General features: G+C 31.2%; 1 protein-coding gene across 4 annotated transcripts in view; it reads left to right on the top strand.

The window, feature by feature from the left end:
• LOC115890872 (protein bowel-like) overlaps positions 1-22,410 on the top strand; it is an 82,829-nt gene that overhangs the window by 32,232 nt on the left and 28,187 nt on the right. For all 4 annotated transcript variants that reach the window (XM_030911247.1, XM_030911235.1, XM_030911240.1 and 1 more), the window contains exons 5-6: positions 7,288-7,415; positions 20,987-21,184. In XM_030911247.1, the coding sequence (XP_030767107.1) occupies positions 7,288-7,415; positions 20,987-21,184 (326 nt within the window). The remainder of the gene's footprint in view (positions 1-7,287; positions 7,416-20,986; positions 21,185-22,410) is intronic.

The following is a 22,410-nucleotide window of genomic DNA, read 5'->3' as shown; positions in this document are numbered from 1 at the left end:
ACCCACGGTATAATTTTTTAATCTACCATGCTTACGGCTTTACTCTATGGTTACGACCTTGTTACGACACTAAGGCTCGGTGTTTTCAGTTATAGATAAATAGCTTTTATCTAACATCATGGTACAAAGAAAACAAGGTATGATCGATAGCGGCTCCAATTTCGTTAAGTTTGCGCATACCACCTGTGACGTCATACGCCATACAAAAAAATATCCATATTGTTCAATTGCCACTCATAAAAAAAGACCTAAAATAGGGAAGAATTAGGACATAACCCCAAAAGTTATGTTTTGACATCGAGCTTGACATTTGAAAAATTATTTTCACATTTTGACACAATCAAATTTCACAGATGACACAATCTGTTTGACAATTTGAAATTGGCGCGCAGAGCTTGCCGACCAATGGTGGCGTTTATCACCTGTGACGTAGTGACCAACCTGCGCAATATCATACCTTGTATTCTTTGTATCATGATCTAACATGCTTACGGCTTTACTCTATGGTTACGACCTTGTTACGACACTAAGGCTCGGTGTTTTCAGTTATAGATAAATAGCTTTTATCTAACAAATAATTATCTAAAAAATAAACAATCTAGAGCCTGCTATCTATAGGATATAACATTTGGGTATTTTCACACAAAATAATGCAAAAGATAACAATTTGGAGGACGGGCTGCCTACGGACCGTTAGACACTACGTAGAGAAAGTGTTGCCAATATAAGATATCTGAAATTCAGATGGTTATATATGAAAAGTCTATGAAGAGCCAATTAGCTATATTTTAGTAAAAAGCAACTTTCTAGAGCAAGTCGTTACTTCAGTAGAGACGACACAGATAAACATTAGCATTTTATATATGTAGATGATTTTAGATACTTTTGTCTTGATTAATAATAAATTAAGAGCACCTATAATAATTGTTACATTAACACATATGTACAAATTTTTTAATAAAAAAAAATAAATATAAAACAATTTTGTCATATTACTTTTATTTTTAAGAACTCAAAGTGATGGAACTTTAAAAAAACCAGGAAAAAATAAAGGAAAAATATTGTTTAAACAAAGTTCATATTAATAAACCTTTTAACAGTAAAAAAGAACTAACTGGTATTCAAAGGAGGTGTTTTAAAAAGGTTTAACTAGAGAGTTACTTAAAAAACAGCATGAAGAAGAGATGTATAATATATAAAGGTACATAGTGCAAGAAATTAAATTAAAATTGTAACACAAAAGAAATAAAAGCAAATGTGAATTTAATAACAGGTTTTCTAAGGTTCCTATTGTAATATTAATGAATTAAGATATGAGAATTAAAAATGAAATAAATAGTTTGATTTAAAAAGTTTTATTTATTTTTTACCTACTTTAGAGCTTTATTAAGTACGTAATGGTTTTTAATTGAAGGGATTTAAGTAAAATAATTTATTTTGTATAAATTGCCGCTGAGTTATATTTTTACTCGGTAATTCTACATATTTCATCACTATTATCCTGACTTAATGCATTCTCTTCGTTCTGATGCTCTAACAGAGGCTCCTTTTATTTTCTAACACTCCTTATAAAGTCCGGCACCAGCAACAATAGTTTTTTGCACCATTTCAATGTGTTTATTAGTGTTTATACCTAATACGTTCTAAAATGGTTATAGTCTACATACTCAGAATAAGTAAGTCTTTTCGAAATAATGTAAAATCGAATTTATTGAAATAAACGAAATCTACAATAGTAACAATGTCTTAGGTTATGTTAAGCAATTTTATTAAATTAAATCAAAATCTCCTCATGTGTCAAATTTTTATCCGACAAATAAAGCGATATTTGGCAGTTCAGGTCCCAAATAGGATATCTGACGGATAAGGTTATTTTATCTAATAGATATTGGTATCTATAGGTGAAGATACACTTTTTTCTGCTATCCATCAAATAAAATATATCTGGCGGATTATAACGCGCTATCTATACCTGAAAACACCGGGGGTAAAAGAATGGATGCAAATACAGAAAAAAAACTCATAAATGTTTCTAAATAGGTGACTCATAAATCTTTCTAAAAATGTCTTTTTAAATTTTCAAACTTGAACGGTTATTTTGGACTCATTTGAAAAACGGTAAAGAGAAAATATATTTCTTTTGTCGAGATACCAGCCCTGAACATATTTGCACTTATCCAAGACTCACCCTGTAGAGTAATATCGCGCTTTTGATAACTGTCTACGGCTGATTGAGCCACGCTTTTTTTCATCTGCCCTTTTACATACGGCTTTTTAAGTAAATAAATATGACATTCCACCATTCATGTATGCATTATTTGTATTGTAATGCATAGGCATTCATGTATGCGATTATTTTTTTTTGTTAAAATTTCATGCCTCTTCCGCGTTGTCTGTCGGCATTTTAGCCACGTGAAAAATGTCTGCCAACAATTTTCCACGTTTCTTAATCTATACTAATATATAAAATCCTTAAGTGACTAACATACTGATTCATCACGATCCTGCTCAAACCACTCAACGTAAGAAGCTCAATTTTGGCATACAGGTTGATTCTAGGGCGTAGAGTTTCGATAAGAAGGGATTTTTCGAAATTCCAGTTCCAAGAGGGTGAAACTACCCCTCAAATATTACAATATTTTTTATTTAAAATACGGTCAAGTTTCCGAAAAAACGCTTAAACACGTATATTTTATTTTGTTTTTTACATATTTTAAGATTTTTTCAAAATGTTTACAGGGTGTTTCGAAAAATCTGGTCATTGATTAATCACGATCCTGCTTAAAGCGCTTGACGTAAAAAGCTGATTTTTGGAAAACAGATTGACTTTAGGGTGTAGAGGTTCGATAAGAAGGGATTTTTCGAAACTCGAATTCTAAGGGGGTGAAACTATCCCTCAAATATTAAAATATTTTTTATTTAAAACCGGTGAGTTTTTCGGAAAAACTCTTAAACACGTATATTTTATTTTGTTGTTTTACATATTTTAAGATTTTTTATAAATTTATACAGGGTGTTTCATAAAATATGACCATTGAGTAATCACGATTCTGCTTAAACTGCTTGACGTTTAAAGCTGATTTTTGGCAAACGGATTGACTGTGGGGTGTAGAGGTAGAGGTTCGATAAGGAGGGGTTTCTCGAATCTCAAATTCCAAGAGGGTGAAAACGCCCCTCAAATATTACAATATTTGTCATTTTAAAAAACGGTTAGTCTTTCGGGAAAACGCTTGGACAAGCATAATTTATTTGAGTTTTTTACATATTTAATTTATTAAATTAAAAAATCATACAGGGTGTTCCAAAAAGTTGGGTAATTTCTTAACCACGATTCTGCTTAAACTGCTTCACGTAAAAAGCTTATTTTTGGCAAACGGATTTTTCGAAATTCCAACGAGATGAAACTACCCCTCAAATATTACCAAGTTATATAATAATATCGCCATATTGTTTTTTCTCGTGCTTATCATCACCATTACAAATGATTAATTCGACGCGAACGAAGTCGCTGGTACACGCTAGTAATAAATAAAAGCTCTTTGGCAATTATAACTCGTGTACCTTATAATATTTTTACTGTCAAAATTTCACCCTTTCGAATGGCCGCCCCCGCTTTAAGCCCCGGGATCGCGCTGGCAGACATGACTGTTCCATAACGGCTACACATAAGGAGACTTCACAAGAAAAATTAGCCATGTAACGATGATAAGGTTTTTATGTAGCCAGCTCTCGGTCTATAATAAATTTACTATATAATCATAACAGAGTAGTAACAATAATAAGAATAATGTACAGGGTGTCCCATTTTCGTGTGTTTTATAGGGTGTCTCGTTACAAAGATGCGGTTTTCACATCATTATGCTACTTTTTTATGAAACTAAAGATGCTATACACAGATTTGTCATAGCCTTCTTGGTTTCCGAAATCCATGTTAAAGAATTTTTCATAAAGTTCACCTAAAATAAATATAAATAAAACATTACTTGAATATGCTTTTCACAAATGAAAATGTTTCTACACATTAGGGTGTGGCATAAATAAAGCATGCATATCTTAAACATCTTAATTATTCAGATACAGGGTGGTAAATTTTTCTAAAAAAAAAATAACTCTGATGTTATTATAGATGTCTTTATGAAATTTGATGCACGTCTTCTATGCATAAAAATTATTATTTTTAAGTACAAAAAAGTTTTTTGTATTTTTCTATTTCCATCGTGTCGAAGCAGAAACGGTTTCAACACTTTGAATAAGAAGACTAAAGGAGGAGCATAATGCTATGCATGTATTCATGCATGGTGGGCGGAAAAAGTACTCTAGGGTGGGGATCTTTGACAGTTCTGTTTGACGATTCATTTGACACATTTGAATTTGATTTGAAATTTTGTGGATTAGTCAGTCTTTACGGAGCTTATTTTATGTTATTTATTATTTATTCTACTACTGATAGTTGTATAAAGGTAGTAAATCTAGATGGAAATTGTGGCAGAACTTAAATTAACAGTGACACTATCGCAATTTATCGAAAAAGACTTTAAAATAGTTGGTTGTGTAGCGTGCGGTAGATCTCGGCAAAAATCGAGTGAAATAATGGAACAACTTTTCGCTAGTAAGTGACTATATAATATACATACGTGTAGTAAACCGATCATTTATGAAATTCACTTAAATTAACTAAATTATATATTTTTCTTGCATTTTAGCTTTTATTTATTACTTGTCAAAGATTAGATGTCAAAGAATTTAGATACGTTAATTTGACTTACCTGCTTCAGTAGCGTATCGGATGTTAACCTATCTATTTTTATTAGAATTATATATTTTTATAACAGTTTTAATAACTACCAACATTTATTCACAACGTAAAATAAAACAACAAATTATTGAGTCTACCCCACGTCTACTCTACATCATAGTTTTACATTTTTTAAATAAAATTAGAACGACACTGATAAACCGGAATTTAAGTCGGCCATATTTGAGGCCCATCGCGGTGTACCTAAGATTTTTTATATGCTCCTTCCTTAGTTTTCTTATTCAAAGTTTCAACACAATAGTCACCGCATCAGATTTTTAGTGATTTGACCCTGAAGTACTTTAATTTTTAAGAAAATAAAATAAATTTAATTTATTAAGAGACGAAAATTGTTTAGGAATGAATGAAGATTTTGAAAACGATGTTTATTTTAAGATAAATGAAGTTAGTGGCGTACCATTTTTTTTCTCGAAATATTTAAAAAAAAAACATTGGCTAAGATATGGCAATTGTGTATTAAAAAGTTTACTACTTTCAATTTTTTTTTCAAACATCACAAAAGTATTACTTTTTAGGACGTGATTGACAATATGAAAACTTCATTTTAATGCATAAAAGTACGAAAATATATTATTAAACTGACATAAAGTGTCAAATTCAACGAACAATTCACAAACAATACATAATATTGAGTTTTATTGTTTCTCAGCAAATACAATGAGGAAAATGCATGTTTTTAAATAATGGTTTTAAAAAATAGTTCATATAATTACAAATTGAACAAAAAAAAATCGTTGATATCGGTTAAGAAATGCCTCTAATATAAAATAATTAAATATTGTTAATTTAAATGGCCGGGCAAACGCTCTCTACCGCGCCTTGCCGCTGTGACGTCACCCGCCGTTCTTCTGGTTGAGTGGAGCCAGACGCGTGTTTATTTTACACAGTTTGCTTTTAAACGCTGTTGAATCCGAGTCAAAATTTTAGTTATTTGTGTTAAATTATACATAATTAGTAATTAGTGATATTTATAAATAGTAATGGATGAGCGAAAACAGAAAAAAATGGTCCAAGGCCATGAGAAGAGATGAAAAGAAAAACGTTAAATTATTTTCTATTTTTACGATTTATTGTTGTGAAGATCATTTTGATGTAAGTTAATATATTTATGTATATTGTCTTACTTATATGAAATTTGAATGTACAGGGTTATTCATTATATTTTGACACTCACATACAGCCTTAACTGCAAGTTTTAGAAGAAAACATTAAATAAAAAAGTTGCATGGTTTTTCATATACTCTCTTTTAAAATTAATTCTAGTTATACAGGGTGTCTCAAAAAAGGTGGTCCAGAAAATTGTAGGTATTTTTCGCTTTTCAACTGTCAATATTTCGTAAACATTTGAAGATAGGTATAGGATATTATACATGAAATATATCTGGAACATCTAGAAGAATCCAAAAATATATAGGGTGTTTCACTTAAAAAAGTAACTTAATTTTGGCGTTTGCTTATGGGACACCTTGTATAATATTTTCATTACTGATAAACAATTTATTTCCTATAATTTCGTAAAAAGACAATCTTTAAAAATAACAAGGGTAAGGGGGTGTCAATATATAAAAAAAACTTTCTTTTTCACGCTATGCTCTAGAGTTATTTTTCCACGTACTAAACAAATATTTTTGTCTCTTTTCACTTCTACATAACCTACAGCATTATCTCCATACATCTCCCTACCTGATCTGAAAAATAAGTTTATAACATTAATTTATAACTATATAAAAGTTCGTAACAGTAGGTACCTACTTATACTTAAATATGCCTCAGTACTACAAAGAATAAATGTTACATACCTCTCTGTTTTATTCCTCGTAATTCAGCACTAATAAATTGGGAATTTGTATTTATAAAAGCTGCCAACATAAAAGCATCGACTTTTGGCAAGTTATCTGTTTGTGCTTTTACAAACCCGGAATCTGCCATTACTTAAAAAATTCTCAGAACACACAACACATACAAATAATAACTGCACAAAAAAGCACAAAAAGCTCCTTCAATCAACGCTAAAAGCAACAAAAATGTCTTAGTACGCCACCTAAATACGTACATAAACGGTACACGTCTGGCTGCTGCTGGCCATCGCGCGTCGACGAGAACGGCGGGTGACGTCAGACCAATAGAATATCGTTTCAATTCGCGAGGCGTCGCGTCGTTTGCGTTATCCATAGTATTTTAATGGCCCGTTGTATAAAATTGTGGTACTGCTTTCAAGAAAAAAGTTTTTTTTGCATTTATACATATTTATTCTAATAAATTGAACAGTTTCTGGCGAAAAATAAAATATATGCATCTTCCTCATTCTTATCTCTTTATCATATTAACGCATGAATATACTTCCTACATGTGTACAAAAAATTTTGTACCGTTTTTTTGCTCTCCTGAAAAAATAGGAATAATGGAGTTAGCAGTTTATCACATTTCACCGACGATGTTAGACTAATATAGCTTGAATTATTGTCTTTTAGGAGTTCTATTGTTATGCTTGTGAGAGATATGAATACGATTTAACATCCTACACTAGTCACATGATTGTTTCCCATGGATATTTAGCTCTATACAGTTGTCGACTTTGTAATACATATTACGTAAAACAGTAAGTAATCGATAGGGTTAAAATAGGTATGTAATCAATGACTAAAGAACACAAGGACACATAACACCCGAGACCAAATTGTTACCGTGGCTCCAAACAGTGCCGTGGCCACATATTTTTCTTAACTTAGCTTGAAGAGATTTATATTTTTGATAAATGTTTTGACTACGTCTATCGTGTATGTGGTGGTATTATATTAATTAATTAAGAAAAAAACGTATTAAAATGTTAATAAAAGGTACAAAAAACTAGTATCGACGTATAGCACATCAAGTACATATAATATAAAAATAATTATCAAAATCAATAACAAAACTATAAAAAGGTGGAGTGTACTATTTATTTAGCTAACTCCTGGCTCTTTCTTATCGCTGTGGCTTTTACATTTGAAAGCTGAACACATCACCATTGTAATAAAGTTTATACAAAGTTCACTACACACAACAAACTATTAAAAATCGCTAAAATTGTCGCTGTTGACGAGCTGGTGACTGATCCGTAGGCTACAAAATGATGGCGTTAGATTAGTCATGGCCGGAACAGCGATTTTTTAATAACAGGAACAAGCTGTTCCAGTTGCAAAAGATACCTGTTCCAAGAAACCTGTTCCAGTTCCAAACTGTTCCAAAACGAAAATTAATACCGTACTTGCATCATTCTGGTTCGGTTGCTATTTTTCTTTTTAAATTTATATAAAAGAATATTTTTTGCTTAAATAATGAGAACTACTGGAGATTTTTTTGTTTTTTCTAAATTTAATCTACTATCTATGTTTCTATATTACCAAGATATAATGTTTTTTTAACTAAAAATTAAAAAAAACTATCAAATTTTCGAAAAATATAAACTTCAAAAACATGTTTTCCCGAAAAAAACTCATGAGAATCGAAATATACAACCCCTAAAAATATGTGCACTTATTTAAGACCCACTCTGTATAAGCACTAATGAATAAATATAGATTTATAATTTTGTTATATACTTAAAAAGTAAATTCTTGGAAGAGTTTAATTTTTTTTTAATATCTACTTTATTTATAATACAAAACAATAACCGACTGTTCTTACACTGTATTTTTCAAAAAAAAACTATAATGCGATAATTATATTGCATTTGGCAACATCGCCAGCATTTTTTTTATAATAAAAAATGTTCCTTACCTATTCTGTTTTTGTTTACATTAGAAAAATAAAATATTTAAAAAAAATATTATAAATTCAAAATTTATAATAAGAATTTAGTTGAATTTTAATTAAATATTTTAAATAACGGCAACAGCCACACTTGTTTTTTACGCCCCTGTATCCCGATAACGGATAACACCTGAACGGTCTCGTCCGCTAGACTTTAGCTAGACTATTATCAACTCAAACCAGTTCTTTTTACTTAACTGTTTCAAACAGTTCCAAGTCCCTAACTGTTCCAAGCCCTAAACTGTTCCAGGTCGCAAACTGTTGCAAGTCTCAAACAGTTCCAAGTCCCTAACTGTTGCAAGCGCTAAACTGTTCCAAGCCCTATACTGTTCCAGGTCGTAAACTGTTCCAAGTCTCAAACTGTTCCAAGTCCCACTGTTCAGGTTGGGACTTGAAACAGTTTGCGACCTGGAACAGTTTAGGGCTTGGAACAGTTAGGGACTTGGAACTGTATGGGACTTGGAACAATTTGTGACTTGGAACAGTTAAGTAAAAAGAACTAGTTTCAGTTGAGAAACGAGGTAGTATATCGCTTTAGCGACGCGGTCGCTTGGCGTTATATTATCGAGATTGAGTGCAAGTGCACTAATATAGTGCATAGACGTAAAAAAAAAACAAGGGTGACGGTTTTCGCAGCGTTGCCGATATTTGATATATTTAATTAAAATTCAACCAAATTTTTATTATAAATTTTAAATAGGAAATCAATATTTAAAAATACAGAAAGAAAAGAATATCTAATATTTACTATTTTATATATGTAAAATAGTAAAATACATATATAAAATAAAGTCCTAGATCGTACACAAATGAAAATCTATTCTTGTAATAATAAAAATTCAATAGACCTATAAATATTTATAATTAAACAACTAACTATTTTAAATTAAACAACTAAATAAATAACAGAGATAGACTAAAATATTTTGGTTTGCTCAAAGAGTACCGACAAGCAAAATAGTATTATAACGTCTAATTACAAATTAACACGAAGAATCTTGGAAGGAATTGGTAACGTTTATAAATAGCAATTGTTTTAATTTGTTTGCACTAAGTCTTCTTCGGCGATCGGTTAAAACAATTCCCGCTCAATTATGATGATTGTTGTGTACTGCCACCAAGTAAATCTAGATAATAATTCGGTAGCACGAATTAGCCAAAACAAAAAAATTAAAAGTGAATTTCTTATACCTATTTCGAAAATTATCATGCTTATAAAAAAGGTCGTCGCCTTTATCATAACAAGCTGTTCCTTTGTCGGTATGTATACATTTTTTACGCATAGTTTTTTTTAATATAAACAGAATAGGCGAAGAGAATTTCTTACCATCAAAAAAACGTACTGGCGATGTTGCCAAATGTAATATAATATATAATTATCTAATTTTGAAAAATACATTATTAAGAATCTAGTATCACAAATATAGTAGATAACATAATTTAAACAATTCCAAAAATTTATTTCTTTAAGTATTTATTTTAAGTTGCAGTGTTTTGAAACAGCTGGAACAGTTGGAACTGGAACTGGTATAGGATAGCACATAAACCTGTTCCAAGCCAGTTCCAAAACAAACCTGTTTTGAAAATAACAGATCCTGTTTTAAAGCGTCATCAGTACGTTAGATAGCACAAATTCTGTTCCCGCCCTTCTATGGGCGTTACGCGTCCTTGTATTCTTTAGTCATTGTCTGTAATATAAGCCGACTTTGTAATTTATCCTGTGTATACAGGGTGACCCAGTGCCCAACAAATTGTATATTCAATAGAAATGGGCTATAAATCACTACCTGTGATATTTTCTGAATGAAATTCCGTTGGCACTTCTTAACAATTAAAAAATAAACTGTGGATATGCGAACGACGCGCCGGCCGCCGCCGGCCATAGGCGGTATTGGATGACGCGCTGTATGGACACAGTACGATAGCCAAGTAGAATATTGACAAATGACAGTATTGCGATTTTTAACTGTTACTTTTATCTGTTAATATTTAATTAATTACAGTTAAGCTTCATTCAGAACCTGGCAATTAGTGGTTTCAATTACACTTTATACTTTCTGGTTAACGATCATTCGCAATGTCTCAAAAACACAATTAAAATTAATAGAATATCCTAGCAACAGCCTGCGGTAGTCAGTTGTATCCATAGAGAAAGCCAAATATTTAGCTTATAAAACAATAAACTTTTAATTTCTATCCACAAATTCTAAGGTCAAAATGGCATACCCCGCAAATTTTGATGTATAATTAGTGGAAAAGTTAAAAGTTTGTTAACTTTTTCTACTAATTGAAAATGACTACCACTAATTTAGACGTTCTGAATGCTTACATTGAACTTAAAGGAACAAACTTTTATGCTAATTGAAACCATTAATTTAAATTAGTGATCTCAATTATACTTTATACTGACGATCATTCGCAATCTCTAAAAAATACAATTAAAATTAATAGAATATCCTAGCAACCGCTAGCAATATTCAATTATTATATCCATAGAGAAAGCGTAATAATTAGCTTATAAAACAATCAACTTTCTTTTCTAACCACTATTTCTCTTGTCGGATGATAATCAAAGACCAAAATGGCATTCCTCGAAAATAAAGTATAATAGTGGAAAAAGTTAAAAGTTTGTTACTACCACTAATTTTGACGTTTTAAATGTTTACATTGAAATTAGAGGAACAAACTTTTACGCTAATTGAAACCACTAATTTATTCCACTAATTTTGAGGTTCTGGATGAAGCTTTAAGTATAAAGTTAATTAAAACCACTAATCACACCCAATTTTTTTTTACTTTTTGCACAATTTTTTTTTTAATTTTTTTTATGATGTGGCATTAAAAAATACATACAATCCTAAGTTTTTACCCTTCTATCATCAAACCCTATTTTTTAATAGCGATATTAGTAATTCAATAATTTTAATTTAACAAATTGTTTTTAAAATTGTTAGGATACCTTAAATTAAAAAAGTGAGTACAAAAACAACCCCTATTAAAAAATAGGGGTTATTTTTTTATTTTTTGTTACCATACTCCTCGGAAACAGCTTGACCGATTTTGATGAAATTTTATATGTATATTCAATAGGTCTGTGAATAGGTTGTTATCTATTTTTTATACTCCTAAGGGATAAGGGTGGTTTACTCCATTTTTTTTATTTTTTGGACAAAATTTATTATTTTGTGGAATTAAAAAATACATACAACCCTAAATTTTCACCCTTCTACCATTAACCCCTATTTTTTAATAGCGATATTAGTAATTAAAAAAATTTAATAACAAATTGTTTCTAAAATTGTTGCAATACCTTACGTTAAAAACGTGAGTATGATCGTGTATTTACCCGAATTCAATATACCATTTGTTCACCCTTTGGGTATATACCGCGGATGCAAAAAATTGGGTATTCAGCCACAGCAACGCGTGGCTGGGTCTACTAGTATAAATATAAATTTTTAAATATAAATTACAATTTTGCACTTTATCGTTTTCTTATAATGAACAGAAATACAATTGTTGCTATATGATCCTCTTATTACATAAAATGTCATTTATGTCTTTTCTAGCATGGACACTAGAAGAATAGACTTAAGCTTAATTTTCATGCGTCCGTTATCCTTTGATAGGATGGTCCGACGGCGCTGTGATTGGCCATAGCGTTTTCGCGCTACTTTTCATCCGAAATTTTTTCCTTCCGGTCAACGGAGAAAGATCGTACGATAACGGACGTTTTGACACTTTTTTGATAAGTTTAATCTAACCTTAATAAAAATATAATAGAGAGATATGGCAAAGTCGAACACTGCCGCAATTCCGCTATTAGCGCTGACGTTATTTTGACATTTGCCTTTGTCGAACTTCGAGTTATGGCAACACAAAATAGCGTTGATTAATTTTGACGATTATGCCAACATTTTTAAAAATTTAGCCTTAACCTAGTTTTCCGAATTTGTCAATCAAAAGAGCATCTATATTCATAATTTGTCCTTATTTTTATAAAAAAAATTGTTATTAAATATATCAGGAGTTTTAATTAGTGTCTAAAAGAAAGTGTGTCTAAAAAAGAGTACAATTTAACCCAATAAAGAGTTATCTCAATTTTTATAAAAAATACAGTATCTCAACTCATAAAATAACGTTCTGAAACTGTCAAATTACCGCACGGCGTCTTCTCCATCTAAATACCGGCATGCAGTAACGTTAATAGCGCACAAACGCTTATTATGACCCTTAACAATCATAGTTGCCAAAATAACGCATCCGTTAATACCGCATATCGTTGCCATATCTCTCTATTAGAGAGACATGACTATTAGAGAGACAGTACATGAGCTAGCAACGTCGGAAAAACGAGAATTTTAAGAAAGCTGGTTCTTTAATATATCTTTTGCTATGCACTCCTGTGCTCTTCTGATCAAAGTGCGGGCCGTCTGGCTGCCGGTAGACTTCTGCGGTTCACTACTGCGCATCACATCTGTACAGGATATCCCATTTTCGTGTATTTTATGGGATTTCTCGTTTATGAGTAGAGATACAATGATGCGATTTTCACATTACTTTGCTACTTTTTTATGAAACTAAATATGCTACACATATTTTTGTTCTAGCCTCCTTAGTTCCTTAAATACAGGGCGAATTTGTGATGCGTAGTAGCGAGATACGATGCGCAGTAGTGAACGCAACGTCTACCGGCAGCCAGACGGTCCGCGCTCTGTTCAGGAGAGCATTACAAAAGATATTGTTGCGGACCGGTGTGGACTCGACCTAACCTAACTATATAGCCCGCCCTCGGATGACCTTAACATCGCATTAAAGAATAGACACCGTAATGATTCATTCGGAGATTCGAGAAGCATCGAGTTCTACTGGAATGGAGTAGTACATACGAGAACAATCGAAACCTTCTCTATGCACCTAACGATCTATGGACTATTCTAGTAAACTTTAACTGTAGGTATAAAAGCCGGCGGCTGTGGCCTAGAGAGGGCAGTTATAAATAGACGAGCGCAGTTGACGCGCTAAAATTCAAAATAAATTCTTAATTATAAATCGTTTGTAAATAGTTCTATAAGTCTTTTATCGTTATTGTTTGTGTTAATTAGTGTTATATAAATAGTGTTTAAATAAATTGTGACTTTCTATCCACACGGAACCGACGAAAAACGTAACAATATATTAAAGAACCAGTTTTTTTTAAATTCTCTCCCGAAAACGTTGCCAGTAGGCCAGTAAGCGAAGCTCAGTCACGTTGGAACCCGCTTTCAAGTAAAGTTTTCGATTTTTGGCTTATTATTAACTACAAAGGATGCAATTGATTGTAGTAAATTCATTTTTTTTGTAGTACTAATAATTAGCCAGAAAAAGTAAGCAATTGTGCGCAATGTAATAAAGAGAAAAAATATTGTTTTAACAAAGGTCTAAAAACCTTCCAAATCGTTTGTAGTTTTATGTAGTAGAAAAAAAATCAATAAAAGATCCTTGGAATTAGTGAATTATAGTAAAATATGAAAATTAACATAGTTTGACATAATGTCTTTAGTTGTACCCAAACTACAAAGCATGCAATTGATTGTAATAAATTCAATTTTTTTGTAGTACTAATAATTAGCCAGAAAAAGTAAACAATTGTGCGCAATGTAATAAAGAGAAAAAATATTGTTTTAACAAAGGTCTAAAAATCTTCAAAATCGTTTGTAGTTTTATGTAGTAGCAAAAAAATTCAATAAAAGATCCTTGGAATTAGTGAATTATAGTAAAATATGAAAATTAACATAGTTTGACATAATGTCTTTAGTTGTACCCAAACTACAAACGATGCAATTGATTGTAGTAAATTCAATTTTTTTCTAGTACTAATAATTAGCCAGAAAAAGTAAACAATTGTGCGCAATGTAATAAAGTGAAAAAATATTGTTTTAACAAAGGTCTAAAAACCTTCGAAATCGTTTGTAGTTTTATGTAGTAGCAAAAAAATTCAATAAAAGATCCTTGGAATTAGTGAATTATAGTAAAATATGAAAATTAACCTAGTTTGACATAATGTCTTTAGTTGTACCCAAACTACAAACGATGCAATTGATTGTAGTAAATTCAATTTTTTGTAGTACCAATAATTAGCCAGAAAAAGTAAGTAATTGTGCGCAATGTAATAAAGAGAAAAAATATTTTAACAAAGGTCTAAAAACCTTCAAATCGTTTGTAGTTTGGGTACAACTAAAGACATTATGTCAAACTATGTTAATTTTCATATTTTACTATAATTCACTAATTCCAAGAATCTTTTGTTGAATTTTTTTGCTACTACATAAAACTACAAACGATTTTGAAGGTTTTTAGACCTTTTTTAAAACAATATTTGTTCTCTTTATTACATTGCGCACAATTGTTTACTTTTTTTGGCTAATTATTAGTACTACAAAAAAATTGAATTTACTACAATCAATTGCATCGTTTGTAGTTAATAATAAGCCAAAAATCGAAAACTTTACTTGAAAGCGGGTTCCAACGTGACTGAGCTAGTAAGCGAGGGTTTTAGGGTCCGAATTCTGAACACCTGCACCGATTGACGTGAAATTTTAACAATGAATAGAGATATATGTAAGAAACTAAAGTTACAAAGTAGCGATGTGTGTTTTCACCCTGGGAGTGAGTACCACCCCTTCTCGGGGGTGAAAAATAAATCATTCATTTTAATTACAAAAATCAATAAAGGGATGAATTCTAAGCAAAAAATGTTCTATAACATTTTTTCAGAAAATTAGTATTTTCCTAGTTATTTAGAATTAAAAATGTTGATTTTTCATCTAAAAACTACATATTTTTTGTCAATTTTTATAAATAACTTGAAAACCTTGCGTTTTATCTCACATAAAGCACATCTCACACGCACAAAACTCACATAAAGCAAAAATGAAGCTTTTGGAATAGCTAAACGATCCATTTTTTCTTGATTACCGTAGATGTAATAAAAGCCGAGTTATCATTCTGTAAACGTGATTTTTTATTTTTCGAAAACTAAATTGCAACCTTTTACCGTAAAATAATAGCGAAAGGACACATTTTTCGAAGAAAATGGATATGACCGTTTTTAAAGTGCTCGAAAAGACCTTTTAAATGCTTTCTTAAAAAAGTTTGTAGCTCAAAAGCTCGCGGAGTTATAATAAAAATAATATGGTCACCTCATTATTTAGAAAAAAAATTAACAAACTCTATTAGTACGTGAATTAGTACGTCTGCGCTACGAACGCGCGGCACGCGTGCACCGATTCGCCTGTACTGGTACGTGTTTTAAAGTTGCGCGCGCTGTGCGCGCAAACAGCTTGCCGCGAACCATCTCCGGTCGGTTTTTTGACGCATCGCTTTCTATGTTCGTTGTTCAATTGGGAAGCACTGTTCGGTTTTTATATGATTCAAAATAAAAAATATATAAATTGTAAAATTAGTAATTTTTTAATGGCCATAATGCGTTCTTTCAAAATCATCGAACAACTAAATCATTTCCATAGATCCAGTGACGTACCGTGACTTTGAATTTTGAGACCAAAAACTGAAACAATAATTTGTCAAAAAAATCATATTACAGTTATATATTTTATTTTGCATAAAAATGTTAACTAATAAGTTAGAATAATTATAATTCTTCCCTAACTAAGTGGTTTTATCGCTAAATTTAACTAAAGCTAAGTATAACACAAATCTTTATATACGTGGACTATTATAACAACAAATACATCGTAAAAGACTATTTTGGTAGCATTCTGAACTAGAATTCAAGTTAAACATTTTAGAAAATAATTTAAAGGAAAAATGTTAATTCAGTTAATATTAATTTTTGTATACTGCTCAGATTTATCTGGTCTTCTATCATATATTTTGGAAATTAGAGAATTACCTGAAGATTTTCATCTAAAAATTGGCATTGATAGTGGTGGTGAATCACTTAAAGTTTGTCGGAATGTGCTCCCTGAAAATGATCCCGAATAGTTCAAGATATATAAAAGTGCTGGAATTAATAAACTATTCATAATTGGCTTAGGACCAAAGTTGTCTGAATCTTATGCTAACATTAAAAGCCTCTTTGAGACGTTAGATCTGCAGTCCATATGTGGAATTTGTTCCTATACTTTTGCCGCCGACTTTAAGCTTATTATGATTCTCCTTGGTCTTCAGTCAAATTCATCCACTCACACTTGCCCATGGTGTGATGTAAATGTAAAGGAAATGGAATTTAAAGGATCATTCAGAACTATAAAAAGTATTACAGAAAATACAAATTTATGGCAACAATCTGGAGGAAATATAACAAAAGCTAAAGATTTTAGTAACCGTTTTTGTTTGAAATATTTTTTTTGTATTTTTTAAACTGTTACTGTTGTATTTTTTAAACTGTAAACACATAAAAATGGGTAATTATTTTTTAGAAAACTGTATAAACATACATTTAATCATTGGCGACGAAGAAACACCTGTCTTAAAGTATATTCCCCCTCCTGAGCTTCACCTTTTGTTAGGTGTGGTTCAAAAACTATTTGATTGTCTTGAATTGGAGAATACCAATGTTGCAACAGAATGGATAAAAAAAGCGGGATTGAAACTAGATCATTATGAAAAATGTAATGGAAATAACGCCAGACAACTTTTAAAGAAAGTGGATATTTTGAAGACGATATCGCCCGGTAAAGAATCCTATTCAAAGTTTTTAGAAGCAAAAACCTAAACATCTTTTTTTTTAGGAATAAATATATTGCAGTGTTTTCTGCATTAAATCAAGTAGTTTCGAGTTGTTTTGGTCAAGCACTAAACAAACATTTTGAACATGACATCGAACAATAATTTAGATTGGAAATACTCAACTTAGGTATTAAGATAACTCCAAAGATTCATGCAATTCTGCGTCATGTGCCAGAGTTTATAAAAGCAAATCATAGAGCTCTAGGATTTTACTCGGAACAAGCATCTGCGAGCAGGTTCATTTTTCCTTTAAATTATTTTCTAAAAAGTTTAACTTGAATCCTCGTTCAGAATGCTACAAAAATAGTCTTTTACAATGTATTTATTGTTATAGTAGTCCACGTATTTAAGATTTGTATTGTACTTAGATTTAGATAAATTTAGCGATAAAACCACTTAGTTAGGGAAGAAATATAATTATTCTAACTTATTAGTTAACATTTTTATGCAAAATAAAACATATAGCTGTAATATGATTTTTTTGACAAATTATTTGTCAGTTTTTGGTCTCAGAATTCAAAGTCACGGTATGTCACTGGATCTATGGAAATGATTTAGTTGTTTGATGATTTTGAAAGAACGCATTATGGCCATTAAAAAAATACTAATTTTACAATTTATATATTTTTTATTTTGAATCATATGAAAACCGAACAGTGGACGGCCGGTGAAGACACCGCGCGCATTCCGCACGCATTTATGAGCGACTATACATATGTGTTTTCTTTGAATAAATTCCCTTTTCTATGTTTTTCTTTGAATATTGTTTATTAATGGAGTGTTCAAAGAGTCGCACTACTCATCACTAAAATTGCGTAGTTCTTCTCAGACGATAGAGACTAACGAATTAACGACTAAACGAATGTTCGCGGTATTTCTATGGATCGCGGGATGTTCGTTAAAACAATAAAAGTAACGCGCGGCCAACGCTCGGCGCGCGCTCTTCGCGTTCGGGGCGCAGCGCACCAATGTATACGTACCATATGACTAAAATCATAAAAATAAAACTAAGCGTAATACATGTACAGTTGGTTCTATTTAGGTACTAACAATTGACTCTGCAAGTTCCAGCGGTTTAGAATGCCTAAATTTGGAAAAAAGTTGAAAATAATGAAAAAAAAATTAATTTTTTTGACATATCTCAAATCTCAAGTTAATTTTTTTTCCGAAAAAATGAGGTGACCATTTTTTTATAACTCCGCGAGTTTTTCAGCTACGAACTTGAAAAGACCTTTAAAAAAAAGACATTTAAAAGGTCTTTTCAAGCACTTTAAAAACGGTCATATTCATTTTCTTCGAAAAATGTATTCTTTCGCCATTATTTTACGGTAAAAGGTTGCAATTTAGTTTTCGAAAAATAAAGAATTAAGTTTACAGAGTGATAACTCGGCTATTACTACACCTACGGTAAACAACAAAAAATGAATCGATTCGTTATTCCAAAAGCTTCATTTTTGCTTTTTATGAGTTCTGCGCTAAAACACAAGATTTTCGAGTTATTTATAAAAAATTGCAGAAAAATATGCAGTTTTTAGATGAAAAATCAACATTTTCAATCCTAATAACTCGGAAAATATTAATTTTCTGAAAAAATGTTATAGAACATTATTTGCTTAGAATTCATCCCTTTATTGATTTTTGTAATTAAAATGAGTGATTTGTTTATCACCCCCGAGAAGGGGTGGCATTCGCCCTCAAGGTGAAAGCACACATCGCTACTATGTAACTTTTGTTTCTTACATATATCTCTATTCATTGTTAAAATTGCACGTCAATCGGTGCGGGTGTCAAGAATTCGGAGGTAATACCCTATTTTTATCCTCGCTTACTGGCCTATAGCTCTTAGACTACAAGTAAAACAGCGAAACCGTAATGGAAATGAAAATATGAAATGACACCAATCATAAGCAAATCGTACATCCGATGAACGGAGACAAGAAATGCAATAAATTTAAAAACTGCGTAATTTTCTAACCAATCGAAATCTTTAAATTCAACCAATAAAATATCGCACCGTACCGTCGGATATCGGATGCATGAAAATCAAGCTTTAATGTACAGGGTGGGTCAAATTGGACGCTTTTAAAGGGAAATACCCTTTTCTATAGGACATAGACGAAAACTAATATCGGTGTCTGGAGCTCAATTTCTATCAGAAACATGATGGTGAAAACCGCACATCGATATCTGTTACCGTTTGGGAGTTACGAGGTGTTTTTCAAAAATGTGCATTTTTAACAAATCGCTGTAACTTTTTTGCTATGGAAAATTTTTAATTTTTAAGGAAGCATTTCCAAAGCACCTTTTTACGTAGAATTTAATGGTTTAAGTATATTTTTTTTTAAAATTAATAATTTAAGAATTATCAACAGAAAAAATGATTTTTTATATGTATACCATCTTGATATAGACACCTTGTATATTTTTAATTCATTGAAAAGAATTTAAAATTACCTTTCCAAAAATATAGCATACTTGATATTTTGCTCGATTCCCCTTCGACATATAGATTTTTTAAAAATTCGCCCATTTTGAATAAGTAGGCTTTGAACTGCGCCTGCTATAATGCAAAAAAATTCTACCTGTGAGCAGCACTTAAAACGAAAATAATATTTGCAAAGAGAGATGCAGAATTTTATGACAATTTATATTATATTTAACAACATCAAGACATTTAAACTATATTTAATAACAATAAAAATTAATAGCAAACCAAGATATGAGATTTTGCTACAGGTGTTCGACATGTCGACCATCTTCTGTTATGGACAGTTTTGGAACATTTCTCGCGGAATAATTTCGCGAAATTCATTAACTCATTGGGGATGAAAGATAAGTTTCCCTCGCATAACCGGCTAAGTACTTCTAATTCTTGTCTAGATTATAAGGACATTTTAAAAATAAAAACCTTTATTCTTCCGCAAAGGTAAAATTCTATAGGCACTAAGCTCTGCGGCCTCGATGGCCAACGGCTGGGATCTTGGTTAGCTATACAATTATTCTCGAAATTGACTGCAAAAATTTGCTGATAACTTCAGCGTTCTGAGGCGGTGCCTCGTCTTGCTGGAATAATATGTTTTCGAGTTCCATTAGTAGGGGCAGATCATCAATAAGGGGTCCAAAGCCTACTAGTTAAAAGTGGCGAACTTTTAAAAATTCTGTATTTCTAAGAGGAGTATGACAAAATATCTAGTGTGCTATATTTTTGGAAAGGTAATTTTAAGTTCTTTTCATTTAATTAAAAATATACAGGGTGTCCCAAGCAAAAAATCAATTTTTCTGTTGATAACTCTTAAATTATTAATTTTAAAAAAATTGTACTTAAACCGTTAAATTCTACTTAAAAAGGTGCTTTGGAAATGTTTTCATAAAAAATCAAAATTTTCTATAGCAAAAAAGTTACAGCGATTTGTTAAAAATGCACATTTTTGAAAAACTCCCCGTAACTCCCAAACGGTAACAGATATCGATGTGCGGTTTTCACCATCATGTTTTTGATAAAAATTGAGCTCCAGACACCGATATTAGTTTTCGTCTATCTCCTATAGAAAAGGGTGTTTCCCTTTAAAAGCTTCGAATTTGACCCACTCTGTCCAAAAAAATTGTAGATAACATTGTAAGCAACTATTGTGTTGTAATGTTTAGGTCCCATTTAAAAATGCACGAACAAATACACGACAATGAATTCCCGCTGTGTCCTATTTGTGGTACTAGGCAGGAAAATTTAAAGGAGTTTCATAAACATATTGACGAGCATATGTTGTATTCAGTACCATGTCCGCATTGTGATCTGTCATTCCAAACAAAAAGAGAATGGAAGAACCACAAGTCCATGAAACATCAGTAAGTAGTTTTGCTAAGGGCAGGGTTAGGTAGGTAGAAAATTTTATATATTCTACCGTATTTTCTACACGTAGAAAATTAATTTTCTACAGCAACTAATTTTCTACATTTTTTACATGTTCAGACGTAGAAAATTATTTTTGTATATCGTAAGCCGTTTTTTGAGTTTATATTTATTTCAAATACTTTATTCACAACGATTAGTACAAGAAATAAACTAAAAACGATATCTCTAATTGTTATTTATTTTAACAAATGCATAGTATACAGGGTGTCCCAGGCTGACCGTGTATTAGAAGTCTCTAGAGAACCACAATATCTATATCGGAGATTTTTTGAACATCATTGTTTTACAACGAGATCTATCGATTAAAAATATTTTCAATATGGCGGCACTTCCGGAAATACCGGAAGTTGACAGCAACTTTCTTATTTTAAATGGGTACCCCCACTTTTTATTACATACTTAAATTCTCTGTAAAATTTTATGAATTTTGATATCAAACACTCTATATCTAACATTAACCGTTTTTGAGAAAAAAAAATATTTAAAATTTTTGGACGAAAAAAACTACCTGTCAAAAAAAATTGTATAGCCTAAAAGTCAAATTTAGTGATTACCACAGCCACTGTGACATAAAGAGAAGACATGTGGCTATCTATTCCAAAAATTAAATTGTCCAAATGTCATATAATAATGGAGGTAGCTGTCATGGAATTGAGTGATTAAAAAATTATCATAAACTAGTTGAAGCCTGGCGCATCCGCCACGACATGCGACATCAGGAAAAAAATACTTTTTATTTTTTTTTAATTAAATGAAAAACAAAATATCCGGCGGCAACAGTTTTTAGAAGAGCCAATTAGCTATCTTTTAGTAAAAAAAAGCAACTTTCTAGAGCAAGTAGTTCCTTCAGTAGAGACGACCCAGATAAACATTAGCATTTTATATTATAGATTATTTTTTTCAAATGGAAACCCACTTTTTTTGTTTCACTAGTGCAAAGGTTTTCCAATTCGTTACTTGTTAACTCTTCATGTTCCTATACCTAAAATGAATCGTTTTATATTACTATTTAAGATTTAGTTAATATAAAAAACGTATAATTTTCAATTGCAAACAATATTGCAAACGTATAAGTCAGACAATTTATTTCCCTCTATTAGAAAACGAATTATGTATTTAAATTTTCTATATTATAAAAATAGTGCCTGCTTAAAAATGT

The sequence above is a fragment of the Sitophilus oryzae genome, unplaced genomic scaffold (genome assembly GCF_002938485.1).
Source record: "Sitophilus oryzae breed Bouriz unplaced genomic scaffold, Soryzae_2.0 scaffold_1178_pilon_pilon, whole genome shotgun sequence".
NCBI lineage: Eukaryota > Metazoa > Arthropoda > Insecta > Coleoptera > Curculionidae > Sitophilus > Sitophilus oryzae.
This window is presented reverse-complemented; position numbering and strand designations above follow the sequence as displayed.